The sequence below is a fragment of the Ascaphus truei genome, chromosome 14 (genome assembly GCF_040206685.1).
Source record: "Ascaphus truei isolate aAscTru1 chromosome 14, aAscTru1.hap1, whole genome shotgun sequence".
In the NCBI taxonomy this organism is placed as follows: Eukaryota; Metazoa; Chordata; class Amphibia; order Anura; family Ascaphidae; genus Ascaphus; species Ascaphus truei.
Genome location: NC_134496.1, coordinates 58,289,699 through 58,302,630, shown reverse-complemented (window position 1 = coordinate 58,302,630; position 12,932 = coordinate 58,289,699). Strand labels below are relative to the sequence as shown.

General features: G+C 43.7%; 1 protein-coding gene across 30 annotated transcripts in view; it reads right to left on the bottom strand.

Moving 5' to 3' along the window:
- The window catches only part of DLG1 (discs large MAGUK scaffold protein 1), a 257,330-nt gene that overhangs the window by 7,036 nt on the left and 237,362 nt on the right, over positions 1 to 12,932 (bottom strand). For all 30 annotated transcript variants that reach the window (XM_075571142.1, XM_075571128.1, XM_075571129.1 and 27 more), the window contains one exon: positions 6,783 to 6,833. In XM_075571142.1, the coding sequence (XP_075427257.1) occupies positions 6,783 to 6,833 (51 nt within the window). The remainder of the gene's footprint in view (positions 1 to 6,782; positions 6,834 to 12,932) is intronic.

Below are 12,932 nucleotides of genomic sequence, written 5' to 3'. Positions count from 1 at the left end.
GGTCTCCGGAGCTGAACCGCATTGGTTTCAGGTCCGGGGACCCACTGCTTCCCGAGATACAGGCCCCTTTATGAGGTGCCGGTATCCCTCTGCATTTAAATGTCCCGATCACGTGACCGCGGAATGTAAACAAAGCAGAGGGATACCGGCACCCCCTAAAGTGGTCTGTATCTCGGGAAGCAGGGGGCCCCCGGACCTAAAACCAAAGTGGTTCAGCTCCGGAGACCCTCTGCACATCTACACTATGAATAAAACACCCATATCAATACACAATCATTCCTTACCTTTGCGGCTATCTGCTATGGTAACGAAGCAGCATGAATATATTTTTAATAATACTGTACAGTGAGCAGGGGGTCCCCTGAGCTGAACCGCATTGCTTTGTGGACCAGGGACCCCCTGCTTCCTGAGTTACAGGCCCCGGTATGTGTGATCGGGTGGGCAGTGTCGCCGCCATGTTTATAGCGTCCCATACGCTACGTGCCCGCAATAAAGATGCGTCGACACTGTAACCGATGCCCCAAACCGGGGCCTGTAACTCGGGAAGCAGGGGGTCTCTGAGCCAGAAATCAATGCGGTTCAGCTCAGAGGACCCCCTGCTCCCGCACAATATTATTAAAATACATTAATGCTGCTTCATTACCATAGCGGATAGCCGCTAAGGCAATGAAGGGGTTAACGCATAATAGCATGTTTATTGGGGACAATTGCCCCCAATAAATATTGCAATACACAACATACAATACAGTAATGGGCAAAATTACTATTATCCACAAATGGATAATAGTGCAGTTGTCCATTTAAAATACATAAATAACAATAAATACATTAAATACATATAGCACTCACCCATGTCCGGCTGCCACGATGAAGGCCATCCTCATCTTCATCCTGCTAATGCCCCATCCGCTTCTGCAAAACAGAAACAAGAATAAAAACATCCAATGTAATGTCCCCTAACCCCTTAATCACCATAGCGGTTATTAACCGCTACAGTCATTAACGGGTTAAACCACCCTCACCCACCACTCGGGAGGCCTACATACCCTCCCACACTACCCCCCACCCCGTGATGCCTAACCACCCTCACCCACTACCCACAAGGGAGGCCTACCCACATACCCTTGGGGCCAATACCCCCTCCCCCCACCCCAACACATACAGTACAATAATGTGCCAAATAACTATTATCCAGATAGGGATAATAGATTATTTGGCCATTATTAAACACATTAACTAGCATAGTAAAATAAAGAAACTTCTACTGACCTCATCAATAAGAAGGCCCCCTCGCCAGCATAATCCTTGTAGTCCGTTGCCAAAATAATACATAGCTAATACATTGCAATTACATTCACATATCAATGAACCCCTTAATCGCCTTATCGGATACTAACCGCAAAGGTAATTAAGGGGTTAAGCCACCCTGGCCCGATACCCACCCATCACACATTCCTTTGTACAGTGGTTTCATCATGCAAATTTTTTTTTTAAAACTAAATACAATATATATATATATATATATATATATATATATATATATATATATATATATACACACACACACACACACACACACACACACACACACACACACACACACACACACACACACACATACATACATACATATATATACACATACATATATACATGATGAACCAATATACAAATAAATGTCTCAGGGTTAACAAAAACATGCTTAAATAAAAATACCACTTCTCTATAACATCCACAATGAAATACAATGCTATTTCCTAAACAAATCAAATGTAATCATCCAATCTAAAGCATCAAATGCCAATGAAAAGCCTCAAATGCCACTGAAAATATTGCATTTACATTGTATAAATGATGCATTAAATCTAAGCAACATGTAGACGCTGCAAATCAATGTTAACCATACAATATTCCAAAGAAAATAGCATTACATCTACAAAAGTACTATGTAATTCAATAAAGTCAACATCAATCAATTTGCAGACATTAATTACATCCCCAAACAATTAAAATAGCATCCATACCAATTACACAATTAACTATAGCAACCGTTAAAGAGAACAAGTTACCATCATACAAAATAGAAGGACACCAAAAAATAAAATATACAAAAGCAAGCCTCACCATGATCTAAAGTACAGCATACAAGCCCAAAAATTACATCTATCTAATTATAAAATACATTCAACACACATCTATGCATAGCAGCATAGCCAAAATCTTTTAAAATAGTGCAAAGCAAGCTTTTCAAACACAATCATTTCTTACCCTGTATGTATATATCTCTCTAGACATACATACATAAATACATACAGTGGCAAGAAATGATGTACAAAAAAAAACCCAACACATGTAAAAAGCAAGAAAAAAACAAGTTACATAAAATACATTTCTTTTCTTCACTTACCATTACTTGACCGATTCACCGACTCCCGTTGAACAGCTTACTTGCGAACCAATCCACGAACAGGAACCCATAAAATAACAGACCAGAAAATAATAAACATTAAAATAATAAAACAAAACAATCCACGGGTCTTGTAGTTGTAATCCATCTTCATCTGTATTCTTCTTTCTTTCAGCTGCGGCTCTCTTCCGGGGTCTTCTTACCGTCTGCTGCCACGCCCGTGTCTTTTTCTGTAGGAGGTCCTTCCTCCTCGGCATCTGGCTTCAAAATGAGACGACATAGGCTTTTAAAGGCCTATGACGTCACATTTTCGTCATGGTTTCCACGGCCCTGATTGGGCCGTGAAAACCATGTGCTTTGGCCGATAAAAAAAAAAAAAATGATGACGTCACTTAAAGGCAATAAAAGCACAGCCAATCAGAATGGCTTTGCATCAATTGCCTTTAAGATGACGTCATTAAAAGTAACATGGCCGGCCTCACATGGTACGGTAGCCAATCAGAGCGTGGGAAGTCTATCCCTACTCTGATTGGCTCTAGTACCATGTGACAGGCTTTCAATGACGTCATATCCGTTCTCCCCCAAGCCTCTGTCACATGGTGTACTAGAGCCAATCAGAGTTGGGATGGAGTTCCCACGCTCTGATTGGCTACCGTACCATGCGAGGCCGGCCATGTTTCTTTAAATGACATCATCTTAAAGGCAATTGAAGCAAAGCCATTCTGATTGGCTGTGCTTTCATTGCCTTTAAGTGACGTCATAATTTTTTTTTTATCCGCCAAAGCACATGGTTTTCACGGCCCAATCAGGGCCGTGGAAACCATGACGAAAATGTGACGTCATAGGCCTTTAAAAGCCTAAGTCGTCTCATTTTGAAGCCAGACGCCGAGGAGGAAGGACCTCCTACAGAAAAAGACACGGGCGTGGCAGCAGACGGTAAGAAGACCCCGGAAGAGAGCCGCAGCTGAAAGAAAGAAGAATACAGATGAAGATGGATTACAACTACAAGACCCGTGGATTGTTTTGTTTTATTATTTTAATGTTTATTATTTTCTGGTCTGTTATTTTATGGGTTCCTGTTCGTGGATTGGTTCGCAAGTAAGCTGTTCAACGGGAGTCGGTGAATCGGTCAAGTAATGGTAAGTGAAGAAAAGAAATGTATTTTATGTAACTTGTTTTTTTCTTGCTTTTTACATGTGTTGTTTTTTTTTTGTACATCATTTCTTGCCACTGTATGTATTTATGTATGTATGTCTAGAGAGATATATACATACAGGGTAAGAAATGATTGTGTTTGAAAAGCTTGCTTTGCACTATTTTAAAAGATTTTGGCTATGCTGCTATGCATAGATGTGTGTTGAATGTATTTTATAATTAGATAGATGTAATTTTTGGGCTTGTATGCTGTACTTTAGATCATGGTGAGGCTTGCTTTTGTATATTTTATTTTTTGGTGTCCTTCTATTTTGTATGATGGTAACTTGTTCTCTTTAACGGTTGCTATAGTTAATTGTGTAATTGGTATGGATGCTATTTTAATTGTTTGGGGATGTAATTAATGTCTGTAAATTGATTGATGGTGACTTTATTGAATTACATAGTATACTTTTGTAGATGTAATGCTATTTTCTTTGGAATATTGTATGGTTAACATTGATTTGCAGCGTCTACATGTTGCTTAGATTTAATGCATCATTTATACAATGTAAATGCAATGTTTTCAGTGACATTTGAGGCTTTTGATGCTTTAGATTGGATGATTACATTTGATTTGTTTAGGAAACGGCATTGTATTTCATTGTGGATGTTATAGAGAAGTGGTATTTTTATTTAAGCATGTTTTTGTTAACCCTGAGACATTTATTTCTATATTGGTTCATCATGTATATATGTATGTGTGTGTATATATATATGCATCTCATCCCAGCCTCTGTCTAAAAGCTGTGTTAAAAACAGCATGCATTGGCTTGAGGATTGGCTTGTGTAATACGAGCTTGAGACAAAAGGTGGCACTGACTGTTCATTTGCATGTCATTTCCCAGAATCCCTTGCTGCAGTGGAAGTGCTGTATGCTGGGTGACAATGGGTAAAGACAGGGTTGCAGACCTGTCTAAGACATGCAAATGAACATACAGTAATATTTACAGTTGCTATATATATATATATATATATATATATATATATATATATATATATATATATTGTATTTAGTTTTACATTTTTTTTTTGCATGATGAAACCACTGTACAAAGGAATGTGTGATGGGTGTGTATCGGGCCAGGGTGGCTTAACCCCTTAATTACCTTTGCGGTTAGTATCCGATAAGGCGATTAAGGGGTTCATTGATATGTGAATGTAATTGCAATGTATTAGCTATGTATTATTTTGGCAATGGACTACAAGGATTATGCTGGCGACGGGGCCTTCTTATTGATGAGGTCAGTAGAAGTTTCTTTATTTTACTATGCTAGTTAATGTGTTTAATAATGGCCAAATAATCTATTATCCCTATCTGTATAATAGCTATTTGGCACATTATTGTACTGTATGTGTTGGGGTGGGGGGAGGGGGGATTGGCCCCAAGGGTATGTGGGTAGGCCTCCCTTGTGGGTAGTGGGTGAGGGTGGTTAGGCCTCACGTGGTGGGGGGGGGGGTAGTGTGGGAGGGTATGTGGGCCTCCCGAGTGGTGGGTGAGGGTGGGTTAACCCCTTAATGACTGTAGCGGTTAATAACCGCTATGGTGATTAAGGGTTATGGGGACATTACATGGGATGTTTTTATTCTTGTGTATGTTTTGCAGAAGCGGATGGGGCAATTGGCAGGATGAAGATGAGGATGGCCTTCATTGTGGCAGCCGGACAAGGGTGAGTGCTATAAGTATTTAATGTATTTATTGTTCTTTATGTATTTTAAATAGACACATTCACTATTATCCATTTGTGGATAATAGTCAGTGTTCGACAAACCTATACATTTGCTCGCCCCGGGCGAGTGGATTTAACATCGTGGCGAGCGCCTATTGGCCCAAGCAGCACACGTTTGGTACTAGGTGGCGAGTAGATTTTTTTTGTGTGGCGAGTAGATTTTTTGGTGATTTGTCAACCACTGATAATAGTAATTGTGCCCATTACTATACTGCATGTTAGGGGGGTATAGGGGTTGTTGGGGTAATATATATATATATATATATATATATATATTTAGTGTGGGGCTGTTGTGTGTGTATTTATTTTATTGTGTGTAGCGGGGGTGGGTGAAGTGGGTATTAAACCCAACGGTGGTTTGTTTAGGGCTTGCGGGTGGGTAGCGGGAGGGCTTAACCCCTTCATGACCGTAGTGGTATTAACCCCTACGGTCGTGAAGGGGTTAAGCTCACCCGCAACCCCCCCGCAAGCCTAAACAAACAACAAGGGCCAAATACCCCCATCACCCACCCCCGCTAGCCACAATAAAACTGGCACGGCGGCTTAACCCCTTCATTGCCTTAGCGGTTAGCCGCTAAGGTAATGAAATGGCCTTTAAATGCATTTTTGCTGCCTCGGATACATGCCGGGGGGCTCCGGTGCTGGTATTAATGGTATCAGCTCAGGAGACCCCCGGCATCAATCCCAGCCAGGAAAAAGGCCAGAATTTTTTCTAAGTGCCGATCCGCCGCTCATCAGCATCCTTTCACCAGCAACTTGCCAACTTTTTTTTGCGTGGCTGATTCGGCATAAAAACGCCATTCTAGAGTGGCGAATAACAGCGCAAAGCTACTCGCCACTACTAGAATACAGCGTGGCGGAAAAAAGGTCTATTTGAGGCGAAAAGTGCCTTCTCGCCTCGCCAATGGCAGAAAAACAAACAACCGCCAAAAAATTTGGCGTTTTTTTTTTTATTCTCACCACGTTTTCGCCCCTTACTGAATAGGGGTTGGCATTTTTGACGGGAAACGGGCGAGAAGTGCCTTTCCGCCGCTTACTGCATGAGGCCCTTTGTTGGGATATATTAAATTAGAATCTCATGAAGATAAATGCCGCAATTACTTCAGATTTTATTTTATGACAGGTTATTTTAATTCTACTAGAAAATTGAGTGTTACATTAAGTATAATGTACCAGGTAGACACATACAAAAAGGTAGATTTATAATTTTCCCCTTTTCTTTATATTTTTTTCTTAACGGACAAGTGCTTCCTTCACATATAATTGGAAGGCATTATTTAAGGAAGCTGTTGCTTCATTAAACGTTTCTCTTCCGCGACACCTTAAAATAAAAATAAAGAGTTAGCAGAGTTTCTCACAACACCTACTGAGAATTTTTGTATTGGTCCAATGGAAAGCTTTAATGAAATGCAAAATAACTACAATTCTGATAGGCCACTGGCTTCACAAACCTTCTTGCTGATTGACAGGTTCATATGATAAAACATAGTCTTCCTGGCCACCTATTGAAAAAGAGAAGGACAGGTGAGAATGGGAGTACTATAGTTGCATGACTGTTTTTAATACAATATGCATACCATCCATGCAAAGGTGTGTACAGACCCCAGAAATGTACATGGCACAACACATTTGAATAGAATGCTTAAAAGATACATCACCAGCAAAAGGTTATACAAGCCTGCTGGTAATGGTCTTGAACAATAACGATTTACATGCAGCAATAAAAAGCAAAACGTATTATAATCTGTCAACAACAGCTGTCAAAAGCGTATGTCTGGACAAATAAATCTCAAAACTTTACTGAAGCTTTTATTGAAAATGTCTGGCTATCCGTAATACTGTCTAATGGAGCTCATTTTGATTATCCCAAGACTAAAGAATTTGGGGATGCTTATAGTGTACATACATTGGCATAATTAGACTGCAGCATATTCCTTTTCTACAAGGTCAACATTTTCCTCCAAAAGAGTAATACATCTTTAAAAGATCTTATGTCTAAAAAATATGCATCTGATATGGCCAAAAAGTTGTTTTCCTGCAGCAAAAAGGATGTTTTTTTTAAATCAAATTTATCATACCTTGTCTTCTGTGTACATAATTATTGGTACAAAACAACTGAACAAGGTTCAGTTGGACCAGAAAAGATCCCATACATAGCACTCAATGTAGCGAGCGTGTTTGTCTGTGTGTGTGTGTGTGTGTTTGTGTGTATACACACACACATATATATATATATATATATATATATATATATATATATATATATATATATATATATATATATATATATATATATATATATACACACAGTGTTCGACAAACCTATACATTTGCTCGCCCTGGGCGAGTGGATTTAACATTGTGGCGAGCTCCTATTGGCCCAAGCAGCACACGTGTGGTACTAGGTGGCGAGTAGATTTTTTTGTTCGGCGAGTAGATTTTTTGGTGATTTGTCGACCACTGTATGTATGTATGTATGTATGTATATATATATGTATATATATATACATATATACATACATACATACACAATACTATATACATACATATACATATACATACACACACACACACACACACACACACACACACACACACACACACACACACACACACACACACACACACACACACACACAGTATATACATACATACATACCCAGTGTTAGCCGAGTTAATACTCAAAAACGAATAGACGATACCGTTCTGTGGCTAACAAAATGCTTTTATTTGTGATACAAATACAAATAAAAGCATTTTGTTCGCCACAGAATGGTATCGTCTATTCGTTTTTGAATATATATCGGGAATATTACTGTTTTATATAATGAATTACAGAAGGGTATAACTGTATAACCTGTGTATATAGTGAATAGGCTGGAAGCAGGAACAGGGGTAAATAATAATAAATAATTCTGAATGGGAGTAGCAAATGAGGACAATCAGCCTCTGGCTAAACAAAGCACTGTGTCAGATCGAGCTGCAGTTGCTGCTTCACACAATCTGAAATTGGAACAATGTATCGTTACATCAAAAGTCCCTGCCTCTAATGGCTACTGTTGTAGTTACATACATTGTGAGCGGATTCCTGAGGCTACGGCCCCAGTGAGCGTGCACGAGCAATGGAGGTCATGGCTTTCAGCCGAGCAATCGGAGGACTTCAGATCACTTGCGACAGGGAGGTGTGGTGGGGGCGTAGCCATAATGTCACGTGGCTGGTTCACCCTCATTGGCTGAACCGCAGCGGTGACGTGGCCATCGCGCCAAAAGTCAAATTTCTTGACTTTTCAAAATGTAGTCACGCCACTCGCACTTGATCATGTGCACGCACTGACTGGGGCCGGCCCGATAGAGGGCCGTATCTTGTTCGCGCTGCCTGGAGCAATGGGGACGAAGCCCAAGTGTAAATTGCATTGCTAATTTCTCCCTTGTCCTAGCGACACAGCAATCTCACACTGCCTCTGCTACAATTCACTTCCCGGTTATGATGTCATTGCGTCATGACACCCTATGTGTTTCGCTTGCATACAGATCTTTGTTAGGGAAGGAGTAACAGATTGCAGGGAGAACTGGCATTAAATAGCATTCTTTTGCCATGGTGATGAGACCACGAGACTCCTGGTAACCAATGATACGTCTTCTACTGTTTCAATTCTGCCCTGTCCCAGGCTAAACGAACATACTTTTCATCAATAATCAACACTCACAAGTCTAACCCACGCAAACTCTGCTCTGTCTCGGACTCCCTACTCAGACACAGTCAGTTACCTGTCTTTCTTCCACTATTTCACCTCAGGACTTTGCTGACTATTTCAAGACAAAGGTGGATTCCATTCTGCAAGACATACCCGCTGTGTCCATCTCACATCCTACATCTCTTCCTAACTCTCCTCCTGCCTTCCCCCACTCCTTTTCATCTGTCACAGAGGAGGATGTGTCTCTATTGATCTCTTCTTCTCCCTCTACCACCTGTCCTCTTGATCCCATTTCCTCAAACCTATTGCTCCTACTCTAATCCCTATACTTACACACTATTTCAACTCCTCCATCTACTCTGGTACTTTTCCCGACTCCTTAACGCATGCAACAGTTACACCTTTGCTCCAAAACAGCAAGCTTGACCCTACAGGTCTCTCTAAATTATCACCCTGTCTCCCTCCCTGAGTCATACAGAAAACGATTACTTCGTTATTGCTGCTAAAGGTGGTTCTACAAGCTATTGAATCATAAGATATACTTAGTTTTTCACACATGGCTTCTCCATTTTGGCTTTATTTTTGTTAAATAAATCATGACACGGTTTAATATGTCATGTGTTGTTGTTCATCTGAGGTTTTATTTACCTAATTTTGTGACCTGCTAAGGCTGAGTCCATGGTCAGCGCTTAGGCTCTGACCCGTGCTGACGCTTGTCAGTGAGCCTCTGCAGCCGCAATGAGAGTGTGCGGAGGCGTAGCAGTTAAATTTTTTTAGTTTCAGCACTCACAGGAGTGCAGGGCCGGTCACGTGAGCGGTTCGCCCAATGAGGGTGAACCAGCACCGTGATGACACTGGCCTGCCCCCCCCCCCCCCCGACGGCGCGCGAACTAAGGCTTTCCCTCAGCGCACCTCCGCACGGCTGAAGTCACCATGGACTCAGCCTAAGGAATAGAGGATTGTTATGTCCTGATATGTAAAACCTTAGAATTCAAAGAGGGTGTACTTTCTTTTCCACATCTGAAACTGCGCACTGGCGATTGGCCCATGCAGCACACATGGTGCCGTTTCATTTCTCTTGCTCAAGCTTAAAAAAAAAAAAAAAAAACCTCCTCCTGATTGGTGATGCGTCTTGGCAAGCTGCCAATTTTTTTGGGCCTCGCAGCCCCTTGCTCCCTCCCTTCCTGTCTTACTCCATGGCCCCCTTGTCACCCCATGCGGCCTCCTTGTCATCCATGCGGCCCCTTGTTCCCCCCCTGCGGCCACTTGTTCCCCCCCTGCGGCCCCCCCTTGTTCCACCCCCTGCGGGGGCATCCAAAGCCGCCCCCCCCCGTCGGGCCGTCTGCAGCAGGGTCCTGTGGGTGCATTAGCCGCCCTCCCTCCCCCCCCGTCCCAGAAATGAGTCCTCCGTGGGCTGTCTGCAGCAGCCAGCAGTGGTGCTTTTTTTTATTAATATATTGGGGCGCAGGGGACTTTTTAAAATGTACTGGGGCGCAGGGGACTTTTTAAAATGTATTCGGACGGCGGGGTCTTTTTAAAATGTAATGGCGCGGCGGGGGTCTTTTTAAAATGTATTGGGGGGCGGCGGGGTCTTTTTAAAATGTATTGGGGCGGCGGGGTCTTTTTAAAATGTATTGGGGGGGCGGCGGGGTCTTTTTAAAATGTATTGGGGGGGCGGCGGGGTCTTTTTAAAATGTATTGGGGGTGCGGCGGGGTCTTTTTAAAATGTATTGGGGCGGCGGGGTCTTTTTAAAATGTATTGGGGCGGCGGGGTCTTTTTAAAATGTATTGGCGCGGCGGGGTCTTTTTAAAATGTATTGGGGGGGCGGCGGGGTCTTTTTAAAATGTATTGGCGCGGCGGGGTCTTTTTAAAATGTATTGGGGCGGCGGGGGTCTTTTTAAAATGTATTGGGGCGGCGGGGGTCTTTTAAAATGTATTGGGTTGGCGGGGGGGTCTTTAAAATGTATTGGGGTGGCGGGGGGGTCTTTAAAATGTATTGGGGTGGCGGGGGGTCTTTAAAATGTATTGGGGCGGCGGTGGGGGTCTTTAAAATGTATTGGGGTGGGGGTCTTTAAAATGTATTGGGGTGGCGGTGGGGGTCTTTTTAAAATGTATTGTACCCACCCACTCACCCTGTCCCCCTCATCCTGTCATCCCCACCACCTCATCCTGTCCCCCTCATCCTGTCACCCTGTCCCCCTCATCCTGTCATCCCCACCACCTCATCCTCTCACCCTGTCCCCCTCATCCTGTCATCCCCACCGCCTCATCCTGTCATCCCCACCCCTTCATCCTGTCATCCCCACCCCCTCATCCCCACCCCCTCATCCTGTCCATCTCATCCTGACCCAGTCACCCTGTCCCCCTCATCCTGACCCAGTCACCCTGTCCCCCTCATCCTGATCCAGTCACCCTGTCCCCCTCATCCTGACCCAGTCACCATGTCCCCCTCATCCTGACCCAGTCACCCTGTCCCCCTCATCCTGACCCAGTCCCCCTGTCCCCCTCATCCTAACCCAGTCACCCTGTCCCCCTCATCCTAACCCAGTCACCCTGTCCCCCTCATCCTGACCCATTCACCCTGTCCCCCTCATCCTGACCCAGTCCCCCTCATCCTGACCCAGTCACCCTGTCCCCCTCATCCTGATCCAGTCACCCTGTCCCCCTCATCGTAACCCAGTCACCCTGTCCCCCTCATCCTGACTCAGTCACCCTGTCCCCCTCATCCTGACCCAGTCCCCCTGTCCTGACCCAGTCACCCTGTCCCCCACATCCTGACCCAGTCACCCTGTCCCACTCATCCATCCAGTCACCCTGTCCCCCTCATCCATCCAGTCCCCCTGTCCCCCTCATCCAGTCCCCCTGTCCCCCTCATCCAGTCCCCCTGTCCCCCTCATCCATTCCCCTTGTCCCCCTCATCCAGTCCCCCTGTCCACCTCATCCAGTCCCCATGTCCTCCTCATTCAGTCCCCCTGTCCCCCTCATCCTGCCACCCTGTCCCCCTCATCCTGTCACCTTGTCTCCCTCATCCTGTCCCCCTCACCCTGTACCCGTCATCCTGTCCCCCTCATCCTGCCACCCTGTCCCCCTCATCCTACCACCCTGTCCCCCTCATCCTGTCACCTTGTCCCCCTCATCCTGTCCCCGTCCCCCTGTCCCCCACCCTGCCTCCCACCCTCACCCTTTCACCCCATCTCCCTCATTGTAATACAATAATAAACTTATGTCAAGAACGAAAGTTATTCTTAATAGGAATTAAAAAAAATAAAAATTTAAAGCGGGGATGGGGGCGGGGCTAGGTGACGAGTACATTTTTGGGTGATTTGTCGGCACTATACATAACATACATTTGAGTCCTTCATTCAGCACTCAGAAGGTTAACCCAGTAAGAATACTTGGGCAATCAGGAAGTAAGCTGAGACAGCTGGCAACCACCTTGATAAGGAGGCTACTGCTTGTATTATGTGGCTGACTAAACCTTCTGGATAGGAGCTTCCACAGGACAGCTCTGTAGTCTTTCTTAAACTCTCTCTAGCGACAGAGATTCACAAACAAAGATACAGTAAAGACTTTAATATTGTTCCATAACTATTGTGGTATATGTTTAGGGAGTGGGAACTGGACAAAGCCAGCCAGCCCGATAGATAGGGCATGGAATGTTTAGCAAGGTCTACCAATGGGGAGTAGGCGTTCATTTTATGAGTTTTGTTTTGCCTTAAAGGGACAGTGTGGCCAAATGTTTGTGTTGTGGAAAAATAAAACTACTCAACTTTTGGTTTACCCTGAAGCCTACAGGCCGTCCTGCCACAGTCACGCTGGAATTTGATTTCAAATTCGTTGAAATTTGGAGTAATTTTAAATTGATGAAAGTTCTTTAATTGAACATCAAGTTCATGATCAATAAT